Raw genomic sequence first — 27,479 nt, 5'->3', positions numbered from 1 at the left:
AGTTCCCACAGTAGCCTCAGATTCCCTTTATTGGCTGACTAGAGTAGAACCTGATGTGGTCTTCTGCTGCTGTAGCCAAACTACCTCAAAGCTTAAAGTGTTGTGCATTCTGAGATGCTTTACTGCTCACCACAGTGGTAAACAGTGGTTATTTGAGTTATCAAAGCATTCCTGTCAGCTTGAAAGATTCTGACTATTCTCCTCTGACCGCTGTCCTCAATTTCTGCCCAGAGAACTTGGGTGTTTTTTTGTACCTTTTTTGGACCATTCTGTGTAAATTCTAGAGACTGTTGTGCGTGAAAATCCCAGGGGATCAGCAGTTTCTGGAATACTCAAAGCAGCCCCTTTGGCACAAACAACTATGCCACATTCAAAATCACTTTGTGCTGCCACATGATTGACCGGTTCATCCAGATAATTCCTCTGTGCAAAAATATGATAATAGGATAAAAAAATGATAAAAACATGTTAATATGATAAAATGTTTCAAACAAATACAATTAAATTAACACGGTGTAACTGGTTTAGTTTCCGTGGATGAAATGTTCATGAATAAACATTTAAACCAGTTATAAGCAATACATCACAGAGTTGTGCACATTTCGTATTTGAATGATTTTATAACAAGCCATTACTGCTGAAATCTGCTACATAGGATTAGTACAATATGTATATATATATATATATATATATATATATATATATATATATATATATATATATATATATATATATATATATATATATATATATATATATATATATATATATATATATTAAAAGTAATATTTAATCAGCCATGTAGTTGTGATTATTATATCAACTATGGTTTCAACTTTGCTTAAGTCTAATTATCATTGTTGAGCTGAATGTTTAGCCTTTAAAATAATACCATGTAATACCATGATAATGCCCTTGGTTTTGAAATGGGCACATATGGGTGTGGTGGTCAAATGTCCACAAACATTTGGCCATATTATACTCTTCTACAGTTCTAAACATGTCTCAGACTATAAAATATCTAATAGATAACAATTTTTCAGTCTTGATTCACATCAGGATATGATATTATTGTGTAACTGAAGTAATATAATGTTTTAATAGTTAAGATTAGTATGATTATCTTGTTAAAAAAATAAATCAAGGATTTTGCCATTGTTGGGACTGGTGATTTGAGAACAAGCTTGTCAAAGAGAAAAGACTTGTAAATCTTTGTACTTTTGTAACACTTTAACTTTAAGTACCGAACAAAGGGGAACAATATAACACAAATAGTTAAATGAGTGGCCAGAGATACAAATATAGCTTATCCTTTAAGGTAGATAATATTGAATAGAAGGTTGAGTTTGTGAAATGTGATCTTAAGCCTGTAATTATTAACTGAGGTAGTAGTAGGTAGGGCAGTGGTTACTACAGTATTGTACAGTGTCAGTAAAAAGTACATCACTTGGAAAGGCCATTCCCTAATACATGTACAAGAGTCATGGACAACACACCTAGGAAACTTCAGCTAAAATCAGAGGTGGGACTGTTGGGAGGAGTGTCCCTAATCGCAGGGGTCATGATCGGCTCAGGGATCTTCATGTCCCCGCAGACTGTGCTGCAGAACATTGGTAGTCCTGGAGCTAGCTTGGTGGTCTGGGCCGGATGTGGCATTTTATCAATGCTAGCAACACTGAGCTTTGCCGAGCTGGGAACCGTGATCCGTGAATCTGGAGGTGAATACATCTACATACTACGCACTTCTGGCAACCTGATGGCCTTTATTTTTGCTTTCACATCCCTCTTGGTTGTGGGGCCAAGCAGCATGTGTGGACTGGCGCTTAGCTTTGCCCAGAATGCTGTTGCACCATTTTATTATAACTGTGTGCCTCCAACACTCTTAGTGAAGGCTGTAGCTGCTTGTAGCCTCTTCATCTTGACCATAGTGAACTGCCTGAATGTGCGCTCTTCCATGGCTATCACCATTGTCCTCACGGCAGCTAAATTCCTTGCACTGCTGGTTATTTCCATCGGTGGTGTTGTTTTGCTTATTCAAGGAAACACTGGTAATCTTCAAAATGCATTTGAGGGGACCAACTACAACATTGGTGTGATTGGACTGTCTGTCTATCAGTGTCTATGGGCCTACGATGGCTGGTGCACTCTGAATTCAGTCACTGAAGAGCTCAAGCGTCCTGAGGTAATTATCACATCCAATACTGTCATGTGTGTACGGAGTTTGCATGTGCTCCCTGTGCTACGGGGGTTTCCTCCGGTTTACTCCCCAAGTCCAAAGACATGCACGGTAGGCTGTGTCCAATGTGTCCATAGTGTGTGAATGTGTATGCGATTGTGCCCCGTGATGGATTGGCACGCTGTCCAGGGTATACCCTGCCTTGTGCCCGATGGTCCCTGGGATAGGCTCCCGGTTCCCCGTGACCCTGAAATATAAGCCTGACCCTGAATAGAAAATGGATGGATGGAATATACTTCCAGTGCATGTATTAAATTAAAATTTACACACATAATGTCTTTTGACTTTGTACTTAGATATGAATAAATATGAATAAAAATTATGTATGTATTCATAAACAAATATATTTAAAAAAAAAAATAGGTAGGGAATACCAAAATAAATACTTTATTGCAAAGCCATGGTTGGCAATTACAGCATCAAGATATCTAAGGTAAGAAGTAAATGGATTCTTGTAGCACTGTGGTTCAGTTTTGGCCCATTCCTCTTGGCAAATGGTCTTCAATTCCCAAGGTCAATAGGGTCCCAAATATGGACTCACAATGTCAAAGTCAAGAGACTGACTAGGCCATGCAAGCACATCCACCTTCATTTTTAGAAAATAGATGTTAGTTATTTTGGCTGTTTGTTTGGCATCGATGCCTTGCTGAAATGTCTATCTATTCCTCTAATATTTAGTCCTCTTGGATAGGATGATCTTTCCATGACTGTTCTCACGGCCTCACTACTAACTACTTCATTACTAGGCTTTTCCTCCTCTACTTTGTGCAGAATTCAGAAACTATGCCAGAGAGCTTTACTTGTGGCCTCAACATGATCAGCAACACTTTTGTTTCCACCGACTGGTTTACTGAGTGTCAAAACACACTGGCAGCTTCTTGAGCAAGTGAATCTGCTGTCACAAATGGGTGGCAAAATTGACCACGCCCCCACGTATGCTCTGACTCTGTAACATTTGCCACAAAAATGGCAGCAGGGACAACATTCATTAACATGCAACTAAATGTGTCTCATAAATATTTAAATGTCTTTTGTGATCTTATGAAAAACCTGAAGAACAGTATAATGCAAGTATTCACTGTTTCACATTATTTAGTACTTTGTATTATTTATACTGTACTGTGCAAAAGATGATTTTAGGCACATGCAAAGAAATGCTGTAGAGCAAAGATGCCTTCAAAATAATTAAATAAAATGTTTCTACATTAAAAATATACAGTAAAGAGCAGTTAACGGTAAATGTAGTAAATGAAACAAAGTCAATATTTGGTGTAATTAAAAAAAAAATTGTAGTCTCTGGTAGTATTAGTGCAGTTTTATAAGGAAACAAGCTGTAAGGTTTATTAAGCATCTTGCAGAACCAGCCACGGCTCTTCTGGAGACTTTGGCTGTCGCATTTTCTTCTTATTTTTGTAGCAAATCCCAGCAGCCTTCATTATGTTTTTTGTCTGAAAAGTGTCTCTTATGTTATACGCTGCTTTATTTAATGACATACAAACATTTTTCTGTAACATTTAATTTTGTGCTAGAAAACTAATGTTTGGGAATCTAAAATATATTGTGAACTGACTTGATAATGTAAAAGTAATAAAATAAAATAAAAAATCTATAACAAAGTTTGTACTAAAAAAAAAGTAAGGTGTCTAAAACAGTACTGTATGTCTACCAGGATTAATCATTATTTGATGTTTTTATTACTTTTTTAAAATCTTGATTCATGTTAGGTTGTTAGTTAGATGTTACTGTGTAACCTTATAAGGTAAAGTAAGGTTTTAATAGAGAGTCAAGTATGATTATCTTGTCAAAAATAAATAAATCAAGGATTTTATCAATCATACAATGAAATGTTCGATAACTAGCCCTTGTTAACCAGAAGAGACTGGTACTTTTATAACACTTTAACTTTAAATACTGATCAGAGGGGAAAATACAACACAAGATGTTAAATGAGTGGCTTGACATAAACACAGCTTCTCTTACTCTGTAGGTAATACTGAATAGAGGGTTGAGTTTAAATGTAGCCTTAAGCCTGTAATTATTAACTGTCTGGCTCTCAGCTTTGCTCAGGCCACTGTCACACCCTTCTCTGAAGACTGTGAACCTCCAACCCTCTTCCGTAGCTGTCAACAAAATCCTTATGGCAGCTAAATTCCTTGCACTGGCAGTGATTTCCATTCTTGCTGTAGTGTTGCTTATTCAAGGAAACACCAGTAATCTTCAGAATGCATTTGAGAGGAACAACCATTAAAATATTAAGCATCCTGAGGTAACGATCATATGCTATACAGATGAATGACATATTAAAGAAAAAATAGGTGGATTACTTATATTGTGAAGGCTTTTTGCTGGCATGAATTGGGTGTACTTGGCCCTTTAGAGCAGGGGCAAACTCATTCTGTGTGGGATACATCAGCATTTTTGTGAGCCCTTGAAGAGCCATAATCTAGTCATTAAAAAAAAAAAAACTTATATATATATATATATATTGTTCTATCAATGAACGCCAAAAACTATAAGCGTTGAAAAGCACAAATCTAAGAAAATAAATGCTAGCACAAACTCTTCAACGGTAGGCAGTCTTAGCTGAATTAGTTTTAAAAGGGGTGATTTTCTTTTCAATTTTTGGTTTCAGATTTCCTGGCTAAAAATCTTTGTGTCCCTTTAAATTAATTTCTCGGTTAATTTGTACTTCCCATTGTACGTTGATGAGTTATATTTCTCCTCTGCTAACTGCCAGGGTGGCATATAACATCTGGATGTGTGCATGTGCACATATATCGCATATTTCAACAAAGTCACATAGTACTGTATAACTCTTTTTCCTTGATGCCTGCACTCATGTCTGAATATTCAAACACAATCTTGAGATGTCTGCGTAGCAATTTTTGACTATTGTCAGAGAGTCTCACAGTGAGTCTTCTTTCCTTTCTTATATTACAAGCATTATTTTAAATGCTGCAAAGCAGCATAGCACCTGCCAGCCTTCAGTTGTTTATATCCATAGTATGCTGTACTGCTTTTCACTTAGCAATCAGTGTTTCTATATTATGGATATTCAATTCTAGCAGACTCCAGCAAATTTAATTCTCTCTCTGTTCTGTTGCCAACCTTGCCCACACTACATGAATATTATTTACCATATAGTTTCACTGAGTTGCTTCGCACTTTGTTTATAAGCATGCTGGTATACTTCACCTTGGATAGTTTCTGATAAACTGCACAATTCCCTGAACAAAACAGTACCTCTCATTTTTCCTGCCAGAGTTATTCTCCTAATATTAATACTCCTGAAGACTGTTCCACTCTTTGGTTGGTTCTGCTTATTTCCTGGTTAATGCAGCTAATGTAACTACAGCAATAATAAAAATCATTTTGTATTGAGAAGTCAGAATGATTATGAGCTGCTTTGATTTTAATTTCAATTTATGGTTACAAATTTTCAGACTAAGCATGCTTGTGTTCATGCAGACTCTGAATCTCTTGGAAAACAGTGATGGGCTATCTGCCCAATGCCATCTTAAGGACACTGGGTCTAACTCAGACATGTCCTGTATTGACTAATGACAGTGCTGACACATGTGCTTGCTGGCATCGTTTAATCCTGGCTCAGAGCTGAATCTGACTCTGGCTCATCAGTCTAAACAGCCTGTTGCTTGTAAATGTCCAGTTCCAGTGACAACACATAAGCAAGAAGCCTAGAAAGCATTCTGAGTCTTTGAACATTGAACTTCACCATTCTTGATAGGCCCCCAGTTCACCAATGCCCAGGCTCCATGGTGTGTCTTCCAGCTAATATTATGCATTTTGTACAGGTTGGCCTTGGACATATGCCTGCTGTTGATGTTTTTTGTTGCATTACTGGTGGTTTTACTGGATGAAGCACTACATCCAGATGTGTGCAGTACTGAGTACAGCTGCACTGATGACTCTATGGTGTAAACTTATGATATTGCATCAGGTATGGCATGAACTGGCATCTGGGCCAGTATATGTGAATACGCTCTACAAACTTTATATTCAACTTCAGGTCTGTTTGGTACAATCCATTCCGACCAAAAATTTGCTGTTCAGACCTGCAGAACCTACCTGCCTGCTGGAAGTAGGCTACTTTATTTATCAGAAGTCAGATTGGAGGCTGTTTTCCACAAGAGAGATCAACACCATTGATGCTTCCCTCACATGATGAGCTGTCTCGTACTGCTCTGGTCAGGGGTACTGGGGGCAGGTGGCCTCCTGGTTTAAGGTGCATCAACCAGCCTGAATTGAGAGCTGAGAAGACATTGTGCTGGTCAACATACATCCAGGGAAGTTTTTCTACAATATTGTGGTAGCCCAGATCTGTGAGAAGTTTATCCAGGCACATGTAGACACATGTAGACATCACATGTAGGCACAGGTAGACAGCCCTCTGGCATAGGATGCTCTAGCCCATGGATAGCCTCATCACCTGATATATGACTTTCCTCCTTTACTGCTCATTTTTCCCACTTGGCAGGATGCAGCAACTAGGCCAAAAAACTTTACTTCTGGCCTTAAGATGGGTAGCAAGACCTTTTTTGCACTGCTACTTTCCATGGATTATGGTCTGATTCCAACACGGTGTAGATACTGAATGTATGCACTGTCTTGACAGTGTATCCACCACACCACTTTACAGCCCTGGCATTTGAATTGCTCTCAGTGTGGTTAGATCCACCTGAGAACATTTTGCACAAGATGCCAGTAATAATTCCACCTATTAAATGTAAGTGAGTGATTTGTGTAGGTAGGTGAGTGGACCAAGTATGTCTGTGAGATACTTCACTTTTAAAGAAGTCCATTATTAAAAAAGCCTTTACTTTAATAAGTGCTGATAATTACCAACTCATTGCGACAATTATCATAAAGTCAGTCTGGATTGCCAGGAATTCCTCTGCTTTCAATTCGATACCTACTAGTTTGATCACAAAAGAGCCAGTGCTGACTTTAGATTGCTGAATGGATATACTAGCTATATGATGACATCTTAAAGACTGGTATGTCATTACAAGATATTGGCATGACAGTTATTCCTTGTTTGCTACGTACCATGTCATATTAAAACCTCATTTTGTCCTGAAATTATAATTACATGCTACATGTATAAAAATGTTACCCTTAAGTTTAATGGAAATGTGGCTTTTCTAAAGACAGCACTTGATTACATTTGAAGTTTAGCAAGACTGTAAGGAGCAAGTGTGTTTTTAAAAGTTTTTAGATAACAGATCCTGCAAACCTTCAAGGTTAAATGCCAGCCTCAATCCATGAGATTAAAGTTAAAGCAATAGAAAGCCTACAGACTGGAACTGACGAGAATGCTGAGAAGAACAGCAGCAAACATATTTCAAAGATTAAGCTAACAAAAAAATTATTTTATGTCTTATCTTAAAAAAATTAAGAACAGTGCAATGCAAGTATTTATTATTATGTGATTCACTGAATTTTTTAGTTAAATATCTAGATAGATTTTTAACCCTACTCATTGTTACATTATTTGCTCAGTCTTGATCAGGCTTAAATGTTACTCTGAAGCTCGTAACCTTATGAAGTAAAATAAGGTTTTAATAGTTTGACTACTATGGATACCTCGTAAAAACAAAATCCTTTTGATGCTGATAAAATAATTAGAAACAAGAGCTTGTCAAACAGAAAAGACATGTGTAAACATCCCTAATTTTATAACACTTGTGACCTAAGGAGGAAAATATTACACAAGATGTTGAATGAGTGGCTTGACATAAACACAGCTTCTCTTACTCTGTAGGTAATACTGAATAGAGGGTTAAGTTTAAATGTGGCCTCAATCCTGTAATTATTAACTGACTTAATTGCAGGTGGGGCACAGTGCACATATCACCCGGCAGTGTCTGTGAAAAGTATATGCACTGGAAATCCATCTGTTAATACACATATAGACATGGACAGCACATCTAAGAAACTTCAGCTAAAGTCAGAGGTGGGACTGATAGGAGGAGTGTCTCTCATTGCCGGGGTCATGATCGGCTCAGGGATCTTCATGTCCCCGCAGACTGTACTGATAAACATCGGGAGTCCTGGGGCTAGCTTGGTGATATGGGCCTGCTGTGGACTGTTGGCAATGCTCGCATCACTGAGTTACGCTGAGCTAGGAACAGTAATCCGTGAATCTGGAGGTGAATACATCTATATAATACGCACTTCTGGCAACCTGATGGCTTTTATTTTTGCCTTCACCTCTGTGCTGGTTGTGAGACCAACCAGTATGACTGGACTGGCTCTCAGCTTTGCCCAGAATGCTGTTGCACCCTTCTATGAAAGCTGTGCACCTCCGGATGTGGTGGTGAAGTCTGTAGCAGCTGCTGGCCTCTTAATCTTAGTCATAGTGAACTGCCTGAATGTACGCTTTTCCATAGCTGTCACCACAATCCTCATGGCAGTTAAATTCCTTACACTGCTGGTTATTTCCATCTGTGGTGTGGTGTTGCTTATTCAAGGAAACACCAGTAATCTTCAAAATGCATTTGAGGGGACCAGCCAAAGCGTTGGTGTGATTGGAATGGCTTTCTATCAGTGTCTGTGGTCCTACGATGGCTGGAACAACCTGAACTCTGTGACTGAAGAGCTTAAGTGTCCTCAGGTAATTGTTATCTTGATAAAGAATGATAAAGAAACATGACGAGGTAGATAACAGCAGTCTTGCTGCATGTAATCCAAATGGTGAAACAATGCAAAATAAGAAAAGGTGGCTTTAACAGTGGTGCAGATGTAAATCATGTTTTACCATTTAAGAGTGTGACAGATGATCTATTACCACATTCTGGTGTGGAACTGTGATTCTCAGGTCAAAAATGGGCAATTCTGTCTACAAAGCCTTCTACATGTCTGCATATCAGTGAAATATACAGTAGTTTGAATTCCCTTTATGTTTCTCAGCATTCATTATTCCATTGTCCCTGAGCACTTCCCTACCATTTTGATTGTAATGTCCATGATAAAGCCCCTTCTGTGTCTCACAGAATCCAGCAGACAGATTTCATTGTTCTCTTCATTGTGGTTTTGGGGCGGCTGTGGCTCAGAGGGTAGAGCAGGTTGTCCACTAATTGTAGAGTTGGTGGGTTGATTCCTGGCCCACGTGTCTTCATATGCTGAAGTGTCCTTGGGCAAGACACTGAACCCCAAGTTTCTCCTGATAGCAGGCTAACACCTTGCATGGCAGCTCTGCTTCCATTGGTGTGAATAGGTGAATGAGAAACAGTGTAAAGCACTTTGTAGAACCGCTAGAGACTCTGGTCTTTCACAGAATGGTCTAATCTAAACTTTGTGACTGAAAAGTTGAAAAATCCAGAGATGAGATCTGAGATATTTTGTGTTGAGGATCTGTTTTTACAGAATACTTAATTGTTACAAATATGCATTCATCTACAGCAAAATGTTATTCTATCATGATTTAAGGAAGCAGAAACTTATTTGAAGGCTATCTGGAAGTCAGTTAGTGATTATTATTTCGGTAAAAGATGTACTGGATTCTAAATTATGTATATCCATATGTGAAAGGTAAATCTCCTCCGGGCATTGATTATTGCCATCCCGATGGTAACACTCCTCTACTTGCTGGTCAATATCAGTTATCTGGCTGCCATGACTCCAAGAGAGATGATGGTATCCAGTGCTGTGGCAGTTACTTGGGGGTAAGTTGTTTTTATTTTTCTCTGCACATAGAAAAATGGCATGGCACACTGAGTAGGTTGCTGGTCAGTGATTGAGCAGCATTTTGTCTCTGAAAACAGCAATAAGGTCCTGGGCAGTTGGGGCTGGGTGATGTCTACTGCAGCAGCACTGTCATCCTTAGGCTCTCTGAATGGATCGTTCTTCAGCGGAGGACGAGTTTGCTTTGTAGCTGCCCGAGAGGGTCATATGGTAAGGACAAGAGAAAAAATATTATTTTACCTTCATCCTTTTAATTACAGCAACCTGTTTTTCAGGTAACACACTCAATGTTAAATTTTGGAAAGTCTGTTAAGACAGTTCTCACTTTCACTCTTTAGAATGTTGTCAGGAAGCCAAGTCTACTGCAGTATTTAGGTTAGTTTCTGAGGCAATGACTACATTTACATGCACATCAAATTCCATTTAAGGTCTATATTTGGGTTGCAGCCATATTCAGAATATGATGTTTATATGTGTACAGGCATCTGAATATTCCTGTATACAAGGTTGTTGTAAGTATGCCTGAGTTGCCATACATAAATACCTAGGCTACAACTAAGCATCTCTTAACACCCAAAATTTCTTGCGGACTGAGCATACACATATATCTCCTTTCAGTGGATTTTCTGAATAAGGTATTCACATGTAACAAATTTCCAATTGAAACAGGTGTATTCCAGGGGTGGGAATCGGAATTTGGGGAAATTGTCTTAATCTGAATCGGGTGATCGGATTGCGGCGTTTACACGATTTAATGCTAATTAGAATATTGCCAAATTCCCATTAATGTCAGAATATTGATGTGCATGTAAACGTAGTCAATGTTTCTGGTTTTCATTCATTCATTTTCAGTAACCGCTTATACTGGTCAGGGTCATTATGGATGAATAGATAATGGATCCTATCCCAGGAACACTGGGCATGAGGCAGAAATACACCCTGTATGGGATGCCACTCTATCAAAGGGCACCATCACAAACACATCCATATTTACATTCACATCCACATCCACTCATTCACACCTATGAACAATTTACAGTAGCCAGTTCACCTACCAGTATGTTCGTTGGGAGAACATTTAAAACAGTAATCCAAGATCAGGATGAAACCCTGGAACTGTGAAGAGGCAATGCTACATGAGGCACTACCATGCCATTTTTTAAAAACTAGATTCTCATGTATTATTTTAGTTTATGAAAATGTTGTTGTATAGTATTAGTTTATTGAATAAATGCGCAGACCCCAAAAAATGTAAACCATTGTTATATATATATATATATATATATATATATATATATTGTTGCTCTTTCAGCCTAACATCCTGGCCATGGCCCATGTGCGGCGCCTCACTCCGTCTCCAGCTCTTATCTTCACCACCATCATCTCCCTCATTGTGCTCATTCCTGGAGATTTTCAGGGCATAGTAAACTTCTTCAGGTCTGGATGACATGTAACCTGCACCTTCACTGGCAATACAAGCTTAATACATAATTATCATTCACGCATTATTCACGCAGTGTGAGCATGGAGTGTTTTGAATGGTGCGATGTTTTTACAACCTTTTCGTCCAATCACGTTATAAGTTAAAGTGTACGCATACAACATTATTGCTGTTATGTAAAGTAAATAATGTGATAGGAGCTATCTCTGCATGATAGGAGTTATTATAAATATTGTATTGTAAATACCAATACAGCAATATAAAAACACTCGGCTAAGCTCCATGCCTTTGAAGCATCTGCACTATGAATATTTAGTTAATTTGGGTTTTGTATATGAAGACTATTTTTTTAATGCACGAAAATATCTTCGTACTGTATCTCTAAATCAATTTCATTTGATCATCAGCTTTACAGCCTGGTTCTTCTATGGAGTTACGATATCAGGGTTACTCTACATAAAAATAAAATTTCCTGAACTTCCTCGAGCATACACGGTGAGAGAGTTTCACATGATTGTTACACTATTACGGATGTGAAAATAAGGAAGATACTTTGTCTGCTAATTAAATCATGAAAGAATACATACACATTCTGCACCACGACACAAGCTTAAACTTACCAAAGAAAAAAGCTACTCTTTCTCTTTATTTCTTTAAACCTTTGCTATTCTATTTTTATATGATCTCCTCAGGTACCCATTTTTATCCCTATCCTGGTGCTGCTGGCAGCTGTGTTCCTGGTTCTAGCACCCATCATTGACAATCCTCAGCTTGAGTACCTGTATGTCACCCTCTTCATCCTAAGTGGAGCTTTGATTTATATTCCATTCATTCACTTTAAACTGTGTCCAGGCCTGCTGGACAAACTCACAGTGGTCCTGCAGCTCTTCCTGGAGGTAGCACCAGCTGACAAAAATGTATAAAACAGCATGTCAGACTGGGAGGCAAAGCATTTTGGCCTCTTGGTCAATTTTTGGCCCTTAATGTTCCCAAATCAATGTTTCACCAAGTTCATCAGTCAGTTACAGCTTACACTGTTTAAGTTTTTATCAATTATAAATTTTGGCTGAGTCTTTAAAAGCATTGCATCACAAAGATTGCTATTAAATGATAGAGCAAGCATCACACTAGATACTCATTGTACTGTATTAAGATAATCTTAACTTTATTATACTTTTGAGGAAATATGCTTACATTCCTATGTTATTAGGAATTCCTATGTTATTGGGTGTTTTTTTTTCAAACAAATAAACAGGTGGAAACTGCATGATTCTGTTTGTGTTATTACATGAGATCACTGAAAGGTAATTAAGTAAATTCACCAGATCCGTTTATGTACTAAGTCCTTGATTGGATGGTCATTAATGTTCCCATAACAATGTTTCACAAAATTCAAAACGGAGTGTTTATATTTCTTAGCATTCATCATTTTTGGTTGAGTTTTCCAAAAGGCTAGGTCTAGTATTTCTAAATACACATAGGTGGCCAGATATTAGGTTTTCAGATGTTTTTTAGTTTTTAAGAATTAAAATAATATCAAAATATTATCAGATTCTTTTTCTGGCAAGAAATGTGATACAGTAAGGCCTTTAAATGAGTAAAATAAACTTAATAAAATAAATAAATAAATATAACTTTACCAATCAAATGTGTATTCACAACATTTTACAATGCCCTTAAATTACATAACTGCCCTTAAATAATGATGGTTTAAATTTATGTCAAATTACAGTACTGGAGCTCAACTCCAATTCACATGAAACAAAAGTGAGAGAGCTCAGTTCCCTTAAGCTCCCTCCCACAAGTTAACCACTGCTAGTAACTACACAGATAAATTAACATAATTTTCAAGGTTGTCCTAAAACTTCTGCACCGTAAACCAAGCATTCTTAAATGTTAATATTTAATCAGAAACCTGTTGTACTTAGTATCTTATTACCCATGATTCACATACTTTCTTGGACTGCAAGATGTATAGCTCATTTTCACTCACACCCGGCACCATGACAAGCAGCGAGCACAAAGGGCTGAAGCTGAAGCGGGAGGTAGGGTTAATTAGTGCCGTATCTCTGGTCGCAGGCACTATGATAGGATCGGGGATATTTATGTCCCCTCAGTTTGTGATGGCCAATGTTGGAAGCCCCGGAGCAAGCTTGATCATCTGGGCTGTGTGTGGCCTGGTGACTCTATGTGCTGCGCTCACTTATGCAGAGCTTGGTACCATCTTCAGAGAATCTGGAGGAGATTTCATCTACATCCTTAAAATCTACGGACCCTTACCTGCATTCTTTGTGGCATTCACATTAATAATTGTGCGGAAGCCAGCATCTATTGTGGCTATAGCCTTGAGTTTTGCTCAGTATGCCGTGGCTCCTTTTTATCCAGGCTGCATGCCACCTACGTTGGTGGTGAAATGTATAGCAGTGGTGTGCATTTTGGTGGTGGCTACCGTAAATATGCTGAATGTTCGCTTTGCCATGGCCATTCAGGTTATCTTCCTGGTGGCTAAAATGGTGGGTCTGATGGTGATCGTTATTGGTGGAATAGTTACCATGGCCCAAAATGGCCTGGGAAGCCTTGGGAATCCAGACATTGTCTTTAAGGATACAACTTTGGGGCTCAGTCCCATTGGAATGGCTCTGTATCAGGGACTCTGGTCTTTCTCAGGATGGTCTAATTTAATCGTTGTGCTTGAAGAAGTGAAAAATCCAGAGGTAAGTTGCATGAGATTTTGTGTTGATATGATATACTTGACACACTTGACAAAGTAGATCTTTAATGTCTCAAATGGTTCAAATGGTATATTTAGTTGGTAAATATGCACCCTTCCACAACAAAGTGTCAAGATATTCTCTAGTGGAAACAGAAATCTATTTCTGCATGAATGATTTTTTTTTGTACATTTTTAAGACTTGTAAATACTAGAAAAAAATATTTGTACTGAATTTAACATTGTATCCATTTGTGAAAGGTAAATCTACCCCGGGCATTAATGATTGCCCTTCCAATGGTTACCATCCTCTACTTGCTGGTCAATATCAGTTATCTGGCCGTCATGACTCCTAGAGAGATGATGATGTCCAGTGCTGTAGCAGTTACTTGGGGGTAGGTCATCACAGTTTGCACTCACAGAACATGATGCATGTAACACAACAGCACAAAATTCATGCATGTATGATATTTTTTTAAAAATGACCCACTGAAGATCACCATCTTCTCTTTGGTAACAGCAATAAGGTGCTGGGAAAATGGGGCTGGTTGATGTCTATTGCAGCAGCATTATCTTCCTTTGGCACGCTGAATGGATCGTTCTTCGGTGGGGGACGAATTGCCTTTGTAGCTGCCCGAGAAGGTCACATGGTAAGTACTTATAAAAACTTTAATATTTAACGTATACCTTTTAAAACTAAACTAAGACCCTCTTATTTATATTTGTATCAAGAACACTTTAAAGTCTGTCCTAAAATGTTATATCCTAAAATGTTTTTCTTTGTTTTTTTTGCTCTTTCAGCCTAGAATCCTGTCCATGGCACATGTGCGACGTCTCACTCCCTTTCCAGCTCTCATCTTTACCACCATTATCGCCTTCATTGTGCTTATTCCTGCAGATTTCCGGGGCATAATCAACTTCTTCAGGTATGGATAACAATAATTCAATATATTTCTTATTATGTCCACTTAAAGGGTACCAAATGTATTATACGCCTTATAATATACCCAGAATGCTTAATAGTGCTTCTGAATAATAAAATTAATTTAGTGTGCAATAAATGTGCAACAAATATAAGCATACAACAGTACTGCTGTTGTGTAAATCATGTGACGGATGAAGAACACATGACAGAATTGATTATATGAGCTGTCTGTCCATAATAAGAGTTGTTATTGTACATGTGAGAAATACAGCAATATCAAATCATTTGGCTGAACTCCACATTTTTGAAATATCAACAATATAAATATGTATTTAATTTAGATTATGCATGTAATGTGATGTAATAAGTTTTATTGCATCAACCTATTCTTTCTCTAATTCCACTCCATTTGACCTTCAGCTTCACATCCTGGATCTTCTACGGACTTACGATATCAGCACTACTCTATTTCAAAATGAAAAAGTCAGATCTTCCTCATGTCTACAAGGTGGGAGATATTCACATGCCCAAAGCTCCCTTAAACTGTGGCCTAATATATTTTTTTTATTCCTATATGATGATGTGCAAATAATAATAAAGATACAATGTACAACATACTATAGTGCAATGTTTCTACAAAACATTGGCTGCAAAATTATCAGCAGCTGTACAATTAATACTCTGTGATGCCTTCCCTGGAGAAAATAACAGCACTAAGTCTTTTCCTGTACTGTCTATGTCAAAAATTCCTCCCATCAGTGTGGCTTCTGTTTACATTCTCATGTTCCCTTGTATTGACTTGAGTCTTGTCTCTGCCCCATCCTATCATTGGTGTTTTCCAAAGTGTGTTCTAAATTCATTGCTTGATTAGTTTGTCTATTTATTCCCTCCTATGTCTTTGTCTCATCACAAAATCATATAATTAATATATGTATCTAAGCTATGTTCACCTACATTTCCTTGTTTTGCATTCTATTTAGTTTTGTGTATTGAACTTGCTTGTATTCTCATTTCTGATTTCTTTTTAAAAAAAAATTCTGAGAGCGGATTTTCTTCCCAATTTTGGTCTAGCCAATTCCCTCCCAGTAACTAGATCTCCCTTATCACAGGACACCTACCAACCTTACTTGTAACAGCTTGTTCTTATGAAAGTGAAATGTTTTTGTACACATTATGGAAATTTAGTAAATTTAAGAACAAACTGTAAAATTGTAATTAACTGATTTTTATGTTGAAATTTCTTTGTTTTTTTTTTACCCATGGTAATGGATTACAAATGTTTTATTTGTTTTTATTTATTTATTTATTTATTTATTTTTTACATACATTCAACCTCATATTTGCATGCCAGTGAAACAGGACATCCTTAATGTTCCTAGGAACTGAGGACAATTTGTATTTTGTCAACATTTATTCAAAACTTTTCTTTAGGGTGGTCAACAGTTTCGGTGTAAATACAATTTGTATGCATGTTAAGAAGATCTTTAAGCCCTTGTGTTTTTATATGATCTTCTCAGGTACCCATTTTTATCCCTATCCTGGTGATGCTGGCAGCTGTGTTCCTGGTTCTAGCACCCATTGTTGACAAACCTCAGCTTGGGTACCTGTACGTTACTCTCTTCATCCTAAGTGGAGCTTTGATTTATATTCCATTCATTCACTTCAAACTGTGTCCACACCTGCTGGACAAACTCACAGTGGTCCTACAGCTCTTCCTGGAGGTAGCACCAGCTGACAAAAATGTATAAAACACCACATCAGACTGGGAGGCAGAGCTTTTTAGCCTCTTGCTCTGGTCAATATTGCGCCCTTAAAATGTTTTTTCATGATTTTATTACCGGTGTATTATGCATGGTGAGCATTTAGAGTCTGTCTTAATTGTAGAAGAAGTAATAAATGTGTGCATGTTTGCTTTTATTATTATTTTTTAAAATCATGCAGTCTTGACTTATAGTGCAAGTAGAAACCTTATTGCTTTCTAGTCTACATAAACATTTTTGCCAGATATAATTTAAATTTCATGATAAACATATACATTTGCACTTCTATAAATATACTTTACAGTATATTATAGTAAATACAGTGCATATACAGTAAATACTTAGTAAATATTTAAATAAATTTACTAAATATACTTTAGAAACAGTTAACTTTTTTTAATCTTTTATTAACCTTTTATCTAATTATGTATTAGAAAATAATAAAATATTATTAAATGAATATTTAGTGCTCTGATCCTTAATTCATTTCCTTGCGTTAGTACCAAATTACAGTCAGGAAGAAGTAGGGAAGTAGGAATAAAGTCTCAATAGACAATATTGTACATTGCTAATAAATTAATATAAATCAAAATGCTAGTTGCCTAGTTACTGCTTTTCTATCAGGTAATTTGTCATGTCTATGATTGCAAAACATTTTGCAAATCTAGTATAAACTATAGTTGTAATATCATTTTCCTATGTATTTTTGTATTCGCTGTCTGATTCACATATACAGTGGCCACCACACTAAAATTCTTTTTTCATGACAAAAAATAAACAGAAGTATTCATGTGGTGCAGCGAACTGACATCAAAACCTTCAAAGGACAAAAGAGTAAATATATTTCGCTTTAATTTGGACAAAATGTCCTTGAAAGTCCCAATAAAACATATCCATTTAATAGAGCACCCAATGCAAAGCTGTTAGTTTCTGAACTAACAATACAAATTGTGTGACTAAAATTTTGTGATTACAGTTAGCTGATATAACTGTTACATTATAAACTTATAGTACATAAACTATTTCTACACTTCATTCAGTCAGTCTGTGCATTGCTTGGCAAGTGCAAAGCTCTATCCTGCTGTGGCTTCTTTGAGAACTATTTTAGTTGGTGGAGCAAAAATAAACAAAATATTTAGTCATACTGTATCTGAAATATCAGTTATTCAATGTAAATTTCTTGTTAATATTGCATGCAATATCACACTCGCAATTGTGCTGTCTTACTGAATATCAGCATGGCTGTGAATTAGGCACAAGACCACCTTTAACAGCATTCTTATATTTTAGCACTCTTGCTTGTGCGATATAGCTTATTTATAGTACTGGAGCACAGCTCCACATGCCATTCGCATGAACCAAAGGTGAGAGAACTGCTTCCTACACAGATAAAATCCTTGAAGCATAATTTTCAAGGTTGTCATAGGACTTCTGCACAGTACCGAACACCACACTGTCATAAATGTTAATATTTAATCAGAAATACTTTGCACTTAGTATCATGATTAACATATTCTCATAAACTGCAAGATGTATAACTCATTTTCATTCACACCCAGGAAGCACCATGACAAGCGGCGAGCACAAAGGGCTGAAGCTGAAGCGGGAGGTAGGGTTAATTAGTGCCGTATCTCTGGTCGCAGGCACTATGATAGGATCGGGGATATTTATGTCCCCTCAGTTTGTGATGGCCAATGTTGGAAGCCCCGGAGCAAGCTTGATTATCTGGGCTGTGTGTGGCCTGGTGACTCTATGTGCTGCGCTCACTTATGCAGAGCTTGGTACCATCTTCAGAGAATCCGGAGGAGAGTTCATATATGTCCTGAGAATCTTCGGACCCTTACCTGCATTCTTTGTGGCATACACGTTTACAATCGTGGTGAAGCCAGCCGGTATTTCGGCTGTAGCCTTGAGTTTTGCTCAGTATGCCGTGGCTCCTTTTTATCCAGGCTGCATGCCACCTATGTTGGTGGTGAAATGTATAGCAGTGGCATGCATTTTTGTGGTGGCTACCGTAAATATGCTGAATGTTCGCTTTGCCATGGCCATTCAGGTTATCTTCCTGGTGGCCAAAGTTGTGGGTCTGATGGTGATCATTATTGGTGGAATAGTTGCCATTGCCCAAAATGGCCTGGAAAACCTTGAAAATCCAGACATTGCCTTTAAGGGTACAACTTTGGAAATCAGTACCATTGGCATGGCTCTGTATCAAGGACTCTGGTCTTTCGCAGGATGGTACAATTTAAACTTTGTGCTTGAGGAGGTGAAAAAACCAGAGGTAAGTTGTGTAAGATTTTGTGTTGATATACCTAGTTGGCATAGTATATTTTATACTGTATATTTTCTCTATCTTTTCAAATCTCTATTTGATATAGTATACGCAGTCAGCCTTGCTGTTTTTTTTCCTACTGCCCGACTAGTTGGTATCTCCCCACAGGAGTGATGAGTCTATACAAATCCGACCAGATAGTGGGATTACAAATCAATTCAGTATACAGGTGTCAAAGTGTAAAAGCAATTTGATATTAAGTGTTGAAAGGGTGGTGACCAAAGATATGCTCCAGAGGAAATAGAAATCCAAGTTGGTGGGACATCTAGAACTGCATAAATGATTATTTTGTAAATATCAACAAATTACTGTACTTAATTTTACATTACGTCCATTTGTGAAAGGTAAATCTACCCCGGGCATTAATGATTGCCATCCCAATGGTTACCATCCTCTACTTGCTGGTCAATATCAGTTATCTGGCCGTCATGACTCCTAGAGAGATGATAATGTCCAGTGCTGTAGCAGTTACTTGGGGGTAGGTCATCACAGTTTGCACTCACAGAACATAATGCATGTAACACTTCTGGAACAGCATGAAATTCATGTATAAAAAATGACCCACTGAAGATCACCATCTTTTCTCTGAGAACAGCAATAAGGTGCTGGGCAGCTGGGGATGGGTGATGTCTATTGCAGCAGCATTATCTTCCTTTGGAACACTGAATGGATCGTTCTTCAGTGGAGTACGAATTTGCTTTGTAGCTGCCCGAGAGGGTCACATGGTAAGTTAAAAGTAAATTAAACCTTTAGTATACATTTTTAAAAATACACTAAGAATATTATTATTATTATTATTATTATTATTATTATTATTATTATTAATAGTAGTAGTAGTATTTTAGTATAGAAGCTATGCATCTTTTCCTCTTAATGACCTTCTGATTTGAACTTGTGCATCAAATACACCTCAAATGTCTGACCTAAGATGTTACATCATATGATGTTTCTCCCTTCATGTTTTGCTGCTCTTTCAGCCTAGCATCCTATCCATGGCCCATGTGCGACGCCTCACGCCCTCTCCAGCTCTCATCTTTACCACCATTATCGCTTTCATTGTGCTCATTCCTGGAGACTTCCAGGGAATAATCAACTTCTTCAGGTATGGATAACAAGAAACATTTGCAGCTTCACTGACAGTACAAGCATAATACATTTATTATTATGTCCACTTAAAGGGCACAAAATATAATATTTGTCATATAATATACGCAGATCAAAATGTTTATTGCCTCTTAAAATATATTAATTTAGTGAGCAATAATTTTTTTTACCATAAATTATAACCATACAACAGTATGTTGTGTAAATGATATGACTGATCTTGATATGACGTAAAAAAAAGATGATGATAAGAGCTATCTGTCCATGATAAGAGTTGTTTTGAATGTGAATAATACAGTGATATCAAGCAATTTGGCTAAACTCCATACCCTTGAAACAGCAACAATACAAACAGTTTTTATTTTAGTCTATACATTTAATGATCAGTTTTATTTATCACCTGTCCTTTAATTCCACTCTGACCTTCAGCTTTACATCCTGGTTGTTCTATGGAGTTACGATATCTGGACTACTCTATCTCAAAATCAAAAGGTCCCATCTTTCACGTGTATATAAGGTGAGAGAGATGAAAAATAATTTCATTCTTATATAAGATGGATGTATATTAAAGACAATGTATATTAAAGATATGAGAATACTTGCATTCACATTTACAGTCATAACTGCTTCATAAAGGAACATCTATACATCTCCTCATTCATGCAATTATTCAATCAGCCAATCATGTGGCAGCAGCACAATGCCTAAAATTATGCAGATACAGGTGCAGAGCTTCAGTTAATGTTCACATCAGGCATGAGAATGGGGGGGTGTTCTTAGGCACTTAGATTGTAGCATGCTTGCTGGTGCCAGACAGGCTGCTTTTAGTGTTTAAGAAACTGCTCCTCATCTGGGATTTACCAGCATGACAAACACTAGAGTTTACACAGGATGGTGCAAAAACATTCAGTGAGCAGCAGTTCTGTGGATGGAAATGTCTCGTTGATGAGAGAGGTCAGAGGAGAATGGCCAGACTGGTTTAAGCTGACAGGAAGGCTATAGCAACTCTTCACAACCGTGGTGATCAGAAAAGCATCTGAGAACACATAACACGTTGAACCTGATGTTTGATGTGAAGATTAACTAAAGCTCTTGACCTATATCTGCATGCATTTATGCATTGTGATGCTGCAACATGATTGGTTAATTGGATAATTGTATGAATGAGCAGGATTATAGGTGCTCCTATTAAAGTGGCAGGTGAGTCTGTGTCCTTTAATATATCTACATAGACTTTGGCTGCTGCACTTACAGTACGTCTGTCTCTGCAAATCTCTGACAGCCTCAGTCGTGTATTCATCTGAAAAGTGGTCTATTTCTTAATATATTCCTTTCTTCAACCACATACAAAAAATACTCCTTAAATTTTTTTTTAAATAAATTTGTGGATATCCATAGTTTGCTGTTTTCCACTGATACTATAATGTAAAAGAGATAAATGTTTGAGATAATTTTATACAATACTTAATGGAGACCTTAGACTTTACCCAATATTGCTAAATGTCATGAAAGCAAGTAAAAATGAACATGTAAAAAATATAACGAGTACATTAAGTATCAATTATTTTCAACCATTTTCTTGTGGTCATAATTGTGTTTAATGTTTTCTAACCACATGTATTTATATATCATTACTTGATTTGTGCAGGTCAACAACTGTGTCACTTTTGTATCGGAATTTTTTTTTTTTTTTTTTTTTTGGTGTTTCTCATGTCAATGGATGACAAAGGGAATTTTACACATGTGCAACCTCATTATATATATATATATATATATATATATATATATATATATATATATATATATATATATATATATATATATATATAGGAAAATAGGATATGGCTAAAAGCAACAACAGAGTTCCTGAGGGACTGAGGGCAAACATAAAATAATTTTTTTTTTTCAAGAATGACAATATATTTGACTTTGATATAAAATATTCATTTGTGGTTTCAATAATTTTGCCACATATATTTTGAGAGTAAAAAATATTATTTAAAAAAAAGTAGTTCTGAGAATGATATTTTGTTAGAACAAAGGTAAATAGTTTCTCCTAATGTCTGAGTGAAAGTGTTATTGTGTATAATGTTCATGAAGAAAAAGCAGAAGAAAAATGAATGAAAGAATAATGTCTGTGTATGGTTTTCTCAGGTACCCATTTTTATCCCTATTCTGGTGCTGCTGGTGTCTGTGTTCCTGGTTCTAGCACCCATCATTGACAATCCTCAGCTCGAGTACCTATATGTGACCCTCTTCATCCTAAGTGGTGTTTTAATTTATTTTCCGTTCATTCACTTCAAACTGTTTCCAGGCGTGCTGGACAAACTCACAGTGTTCCTGCAGCTCTTCCTGGAGGTGGCGCCAGCTGACAAAAATGTATAACACATTGACACCAGATTGAGAGGCAGAGCTTTTCAGCCTCTTGCTCTGGTCGGCATTGGCCCTTTATAACTATTTGTAATATTTCTATTGCCACTGTATTCTGAATGCTGAGGATTTACAGTGTCTCAGAACTTGGGCATTTTGTGAGTTTATAAAATCAATAACATGCTGTATTTATATACCACTAGAAATAGGCGTAAAAGAACATTTCTAATTGAATTTCTTTACTTTTATATAGAATATATACATTTCTGTTTGTAAATTATATAATTTGTCATTTTTCCATGTAGATAGAAAATAAATAAAGCATTGATAAGCAAAGAGAAAACAGATTCATATAATTTTAAGTAGGCTACTTACTTACTCAAAATGCCAGTGTTTCCAATTAACAGCTGCAAGATCACATGTCAAAATAATCATACCAAAATCACCTCAGACCAAGACAAGAAAGAACCCTTTAAAAGCAGTACATTCACTACCCTCTTTTCTATGAAGTCCTGCAGGATTCCAATGAAACACACAAGAATAAAATTCAGGTTTGTTACATTTATAATTTTTCTTTCAAAAACAACTAGATAGAGCCCAGATTACATTTTACATTTCATTTACTATTATCAGCTGATATACTTCCTCGCCAGTAAAGGGTTATTATGACTTTGAAGTAATCTAGCTATACATTACGTCTGTGCTGACAAGCTTATAATGACAAAGAACATTTGTTATGTCATTGCCACCGTTTGTTATGACAACAAGACTCTTTGAAACTCCAAGCCATGTCCTACAAGCGCAATCAAAAGCCGTCACAGCCACAGGGCGCAGTCCATTCATTGTCCACCGCGTCAACGGTAAGATGGAAGTCTATTTGGTCTAACATCTCGCGATATTTCTAATGCTCGACGGGAATTTGCGTTGCTGGAGAAACAAAAGCAGCCAAAAAAGAAGCTCCCTCTGTTTTTTTTTCCAACTTCTTTCTTGGGTCGCTTATACGCACACACATACTAACTAACTAACTAACACACACACACACACACACACACAGGGCCGTAGCTAGGGAGTTCTAGCTACATAAAGTTGTTGTTGTGGGCCCCACCGTCCTCCACCCATATAAAATACGGCATAAGATACCGTATGGGCATGGAGGCCCACATCTACGGTGCCAAGTAACCTAATTGGGATTTCTAACAAAATAACAAAACAGAGCACAACACAAATACAAACTAATAAAATAATAACAAAAGACAAGAAATAAATAAAATATTTAAATAAAATAAATGAACCAAATGTAGCAGCAATGTAATAAAAACGTCACTTAAATTACTCATTGTCTTAATTTTTGATGAAGATATGCTACTCCTTAACATATTATTAAATAAAACTAATAAATGTATCCATCCAAGATAAATGAGTTGTATTATATATTATATATAAAAGTAATGTTCTTGTGAAATGTTTATCTTGTTTAAGAACCTTTATCTTAGGTTAGCGTGCAAACACGCATGCGCAAGATAAACCACAGGCCAGTCACTTCTAGTCCTCGTGGCGAAAGAATAAACCCCGCCCTCTTTGCTGACTCAGCCAATCAGAGCGCGTGTTTGAAACCATGAAGTCATCGTGCTGCTTTCCATTGGAGTGCTATATTAAGAAAGCAGTGAGGTTGCTTTATAAAGAAGTTCTGCCCAGCAGCTGTTCATGAGAACACTGTGGTCAAACCTGGGCAGAGGAAGTGACTGTGTAGATTATAGTTCGGCGTGATTGAAGCCTAGATTTATATCTAGGACGGTTATTTAGTGATTACTTTGTCTTTGTTTTCTGAGTGACTGAAAGAGTACAATGGCTGCTATCCGAAAGAAGCTGGTGGTGGTCGGGGACGGCGCGTGCGGCAAGACGTGTCTCCTGATCGTGTTCAGCAAGGACGAGTTCCCCGAGGTGTACGTGCCCACGGTGTTTGAGAACTACGTAGCGGACATCGAGGTGGACAGCAAGCAGGTGGAGCTGGCGCTGTGGGACACGGCCGGCCAGGAGGATTACGACCGGCTCCGACCCCTCTCCTATCCGGACACAGACGTCATACTCATGTGCTTCTCTGTGGACAGCCCTGACTCGCTGGAGAACATCCCTGAGAAGTGGGTTCCCGAGGTCAAGCACTTCTGTCCTAACGTGCCAATCATACTGGTGGCCAACAAGAAGGACTTGCGCAACGATGAGAATGTGCGCAATGAGCTGGCGCGCATGAAGCAGGAGCCGGTGAAGGGCGAGGACGGGCGCGCCATGGCTGTGCGCATCGGTGCCTACGACTATCTGGAGTGTTCAGCTAAGACTAAAGAAGGCGTGCGGGAGGTGTTTGAGACGGCCACCCGCGCCGCGCTGCAGAAGAGGACGAGACCCGCTCCGGGCTGTGGTCAGTGCTGCAAACTGCTCTGAACTGGTTTCACTGAACTCTTCTGAAAAATACCGAGAAATCACGACGTGTCCTGCTCCGTCGCTACACGAACGCACACGCAGAACAGCAGCTGTTGCTGTAAAAATGGGCGCGTCTCTTTTTTTTGTGAAGAATAAAGTACCTCTAAAGCCCATTGAGGGGGAGAGGGAACACTGAATTGCCCCCTTGCTCGTTGCATTATGGGATCGGACGGCTGGAGTTGAATGGCAAACCTATTGGTCTACTGCAAGTCCGACAATAGACAATGGGGTTTACAGCTATGAGCAGCCTTCCTAAATATTTACAGGGTCAAAATTGAAGCCTTGGGTTATCCTGCTCCCAGACATGACTACACAGAGAGAGAGAAGGAGAAATGTGTTGCTTACACTGAAACTGTTGCCATGCAGTGCTCCAAAAAGCTTGGAAGAAATGCATGAGGATGCATGGAGAATGGCTGGAGTGGGGGATGTGGGTGGTCAGGGCTCAGGCCTGTGTTTCATTGTGCTTTGCTCAAAATTCAACTTGCTTTTAATCACAGCCAGTGGGAACATACTTATATAATATTATATTAGTGCATTAAAATGTTGCCATAGTGATCACAATATATACACCATGGCCCAAATTTGATTTTTTTTTTTTTTTTTGGGGGGGGGGTTAAATTTGTGCTTGGTTACAATGCAGTCCAAATGCACATACCATTTAAATTATTGTTTTGCTAATCTCTAGGGAGGTATTAAATGCCAGGTCTACAATGATCAGCATAATCCCAGCGCACTGAAAGAAACTGCCTTTTTTTTTTTTTTTTGCTGTTTTAAAAGAATGAAAAAGAACATTGTACAAGCCCTTATCTTCGAGTTTGATACCACCAAGGCACACAGCTTAAGAGGAGATTTACAATAAATGCATATTTTCCACTATTTAATGTCTGTGGTACTTTTAAGTTTGGTTTTAAAATTATTTTCATGGTTCATGTTTACATAAACCCAGCAAGTATTTGACATGACTGATTGTTTTACAGAACAAATATTAAATGTTTCATGTGTATATATAAGTATGTGTCTTGTGTTTATGTGGACGGAAGCCTTAAGGCTTAATTTTCTTTTCTTTTTTTTTTGGAATCTTGTGGTTTTAACTGTATAACTGGTTTTACAGTAATAAAATTGGAAGTGAAATAAAACAAGGGTGGGGTCAGATGCGTTTGAGCACTATGCCATTTAAGATTCATTTAACAGTAGCCAGTCATTTAAATATGTTATTTCATAGCTGTACATGCATTTATACACCCAGATGTCACAGCACAAAATATATTACTGTCTTTCTCTCCACATAAATTTGTGGTTTTGATAAAAGCTAATGAGGTAAACTGTACATTATTGAGCCAAGTATTTTTCCCCAATTTTGAGGAATTTACTATCTATTATCATACCCTTAAAAAAAGTTGAATAATCATACATGTTAGTGTATGATAATAGCCTTTCTTTATTGTTCTTTATAAAACCTCTATTAAATGAAGCAAGAAATCCATAGCAATATACTCACCCAGAATAGATAATATAAGGACATAATGCAAAATGTGGCTTTGGGACAGAATAAAATATTTGAGTATTGGATCATATGAACAATCATTTTAAGTTAACACTTCTTTACTTTTGGACAAGGTATAAACAACAGTGTTCTTATCAGCTAAATTGACTTTATATGTCTTTTACAACTACTCCTGCACCAGCATTTACACTTCACATGTTTTGTGTGATAAGCATATATAAAAATATAATATAAAAATGGGGGCACAGTGGCTTAGTGGTTAGTATGTTTGCCTCACACCTCCAGGGTTGGGTGTTTGATTCATGCCTCCACCCTGTGCATGTGAAACTTGCATGTTCTCCCCATGCTTTGGGGGTTTCCTCCAGGTACTCTGGTTTCCTCCCCCAGTCCAAAAACATGCACTGTAGGCTGGTTGGCATTTCCAAATTGTCTGTAGTGGGATTGTGCCTTGTGATGTGTTGGCACTCCATCCAGGGTGTCCCCCGCCAACATCCCCCAGGTCCCCTGGGATAGGCTCCAGGCTCCCTGTGACACTGTAGGGTAATTGGTACAGAAAATGGATGGATAATATAAAAATATTGAGTTGTTAAAGTGAGATATGGTATCCTATTTTAACTTTGAAGTGTTTGGTGTGTCTAGTTACACTTAAAGTAAAATCATTTGATGCTCAAGATGTCTTGAGTTTTTCCCCCCACACAAAACACATTCCCTAGGGCTATAGTAGATGTGAGACCTCCTGCAGACCTTTACTCATCAGATTTAATCAACATTTGAGTGTTAAAGCTGATACTTCCGCATTGCTAATTTGGTGAGCAGTTGTTTGTGCTCTCCTCAGCCCATCCCTCACCCCTCATCCTCGCCACATTCTACAGAGGAACTATTGAGAGCATCCTGAGCAGCTGCATCACTGTCTGGTTCAGA

The 27,479-nt window shown here is 37.6% G+C and overlaps 4 protein-coding genes across 6 annotated transcripts; all 4 read left to right on the top strand.

Moving 5' to 3' along the window:
* Nucleotides 1-1,408: 1,408 nt before the first annotated feature.
* LOC108269470 (b(0,+)-type amino acid transporter 1) lies at nt 1,409-12,646 on the top strand. 2 transcript variants are annotated; one of them, XM_017475382.3, is made up of 6 exons: nt 1,409-2,182; nt 9,788-9,921; nt 10,021-10,150; nt 11,253-11,377; nt 11,789-11,876; nt 12,074-12,646. In XM_017475382.3, exons 1-6 carry the CDS (start codon nt 1,484-1,486, stop codon nt 12,302-12,304), a joined length of 1,407 nt encoding a protein of 468 aa, XP_017330871.1. In that variant the 5' UTR covers nt 1,409-1,483; the 3' UTR covers nt 12,305-12,646. The 2 variants fall into 2 exon arrangements, with proteins under 2 accessions (XP_017330871.1, XP_017330872.1); XM_017475383.3 differs by lacking the exon at nt 1,409-2,182 and adding an exon at nt 4,732-8,870.
* A 674-nt stretch (nt 12,647-13,320) lies between these two features.
* LOC108270314 (b(0,+)-type amino acid transporter 1) lies at nt 13,321-16,933 on the top strand. The gene is made up of 6 exons (XM_017476879.3): nt 13,321-14,095; nt 14,353-14,486; nt 14,612-14,741; nt 14,893-15,017; nt 15,437-15,524; nt 16,534-16,933. The coding sequence occupies exons 1-6, from the start codon at nt 13,352-13,354 to the stop codon at nt 16,762-16,764; spliced, it is 1,452 nt and encodes a 483-aa protein (XP_017332368.1). The 5' UTR covers nt 13,321-13,351; the 3' UTR covers nt 16,765-16,933.
* A 523-nt stretch (nt 16,934-17,456) lies between these two features.
* Nucleotides 17,457-24,141, top strand: LOC108270315 (b(0,+)-type amino acid transporter 1). 2 transcript variants are annotated; one of them, XM_047157793.2, is made up of 6 exons: nt 17,457-19,054; nt 19,450-19,583; nt 19,701-19,830; nt 20,083-20,207; nt 20,639-20,726; nt 22,524-24,141. In XM_047157793.2, the coding sequence occupies exons 1-6, from the start codon at nt 18,344-18,346 to the stop codon at nt 22,611-22,613; spliced, it is 1,278 nt and encodes a 425-aa protein (XP_047013749.1). In that variant the 5' UTR covers nt 17,457-18,343; the 3' UTR covers nt 22,614-24,141. The 2 variants fall into 2 exon arrangements, with proteins under 2 accessions (XP_047013749.1, XP_017332369.1); XM_017476880.3 differs by having other exon boundaries at nt 22,364-24,141.
* Nucleotides 24,142-24,281: 140 nt separating this feature from the next.
* Nucleotides 24,282-26,064, top strand: LOC108270316 (rho-related GTP-binding protein RhoB). The gene has a single exon (XM_017476882.3). The coding sequence runs from the start codon at nt 24,425-24,427 to the stop codon at nt 25,013-25,015; it is 591 nt and encodes a 196-aa protein (XP_017332371.1). The 5' UTR covers nt 24,282-24,424; the 3' UTR covers nt 25,016-26,064.
* Nucleotides 26,065-27,479: the final 1,415 nt, after the last annotated feature.

This window comes from Ictalurus punctatus, chromosome 9, assembly GCF_001660625.3.
Source record: "Ictalurus punctatus breed USDA103 chromosome 9, Coco_2.0, whole genome shotgun sequence".
Classification (NCBI taxonomy): Eukaryota; Metazoa; Chordata; class Actinopteri; order Siluriformes; family Ictaluridae; genus Ictalurus; species Ictalurus punctatus.
This window is presented reverse-complemented; position numbering and strand designations above follow the sequence as displayed.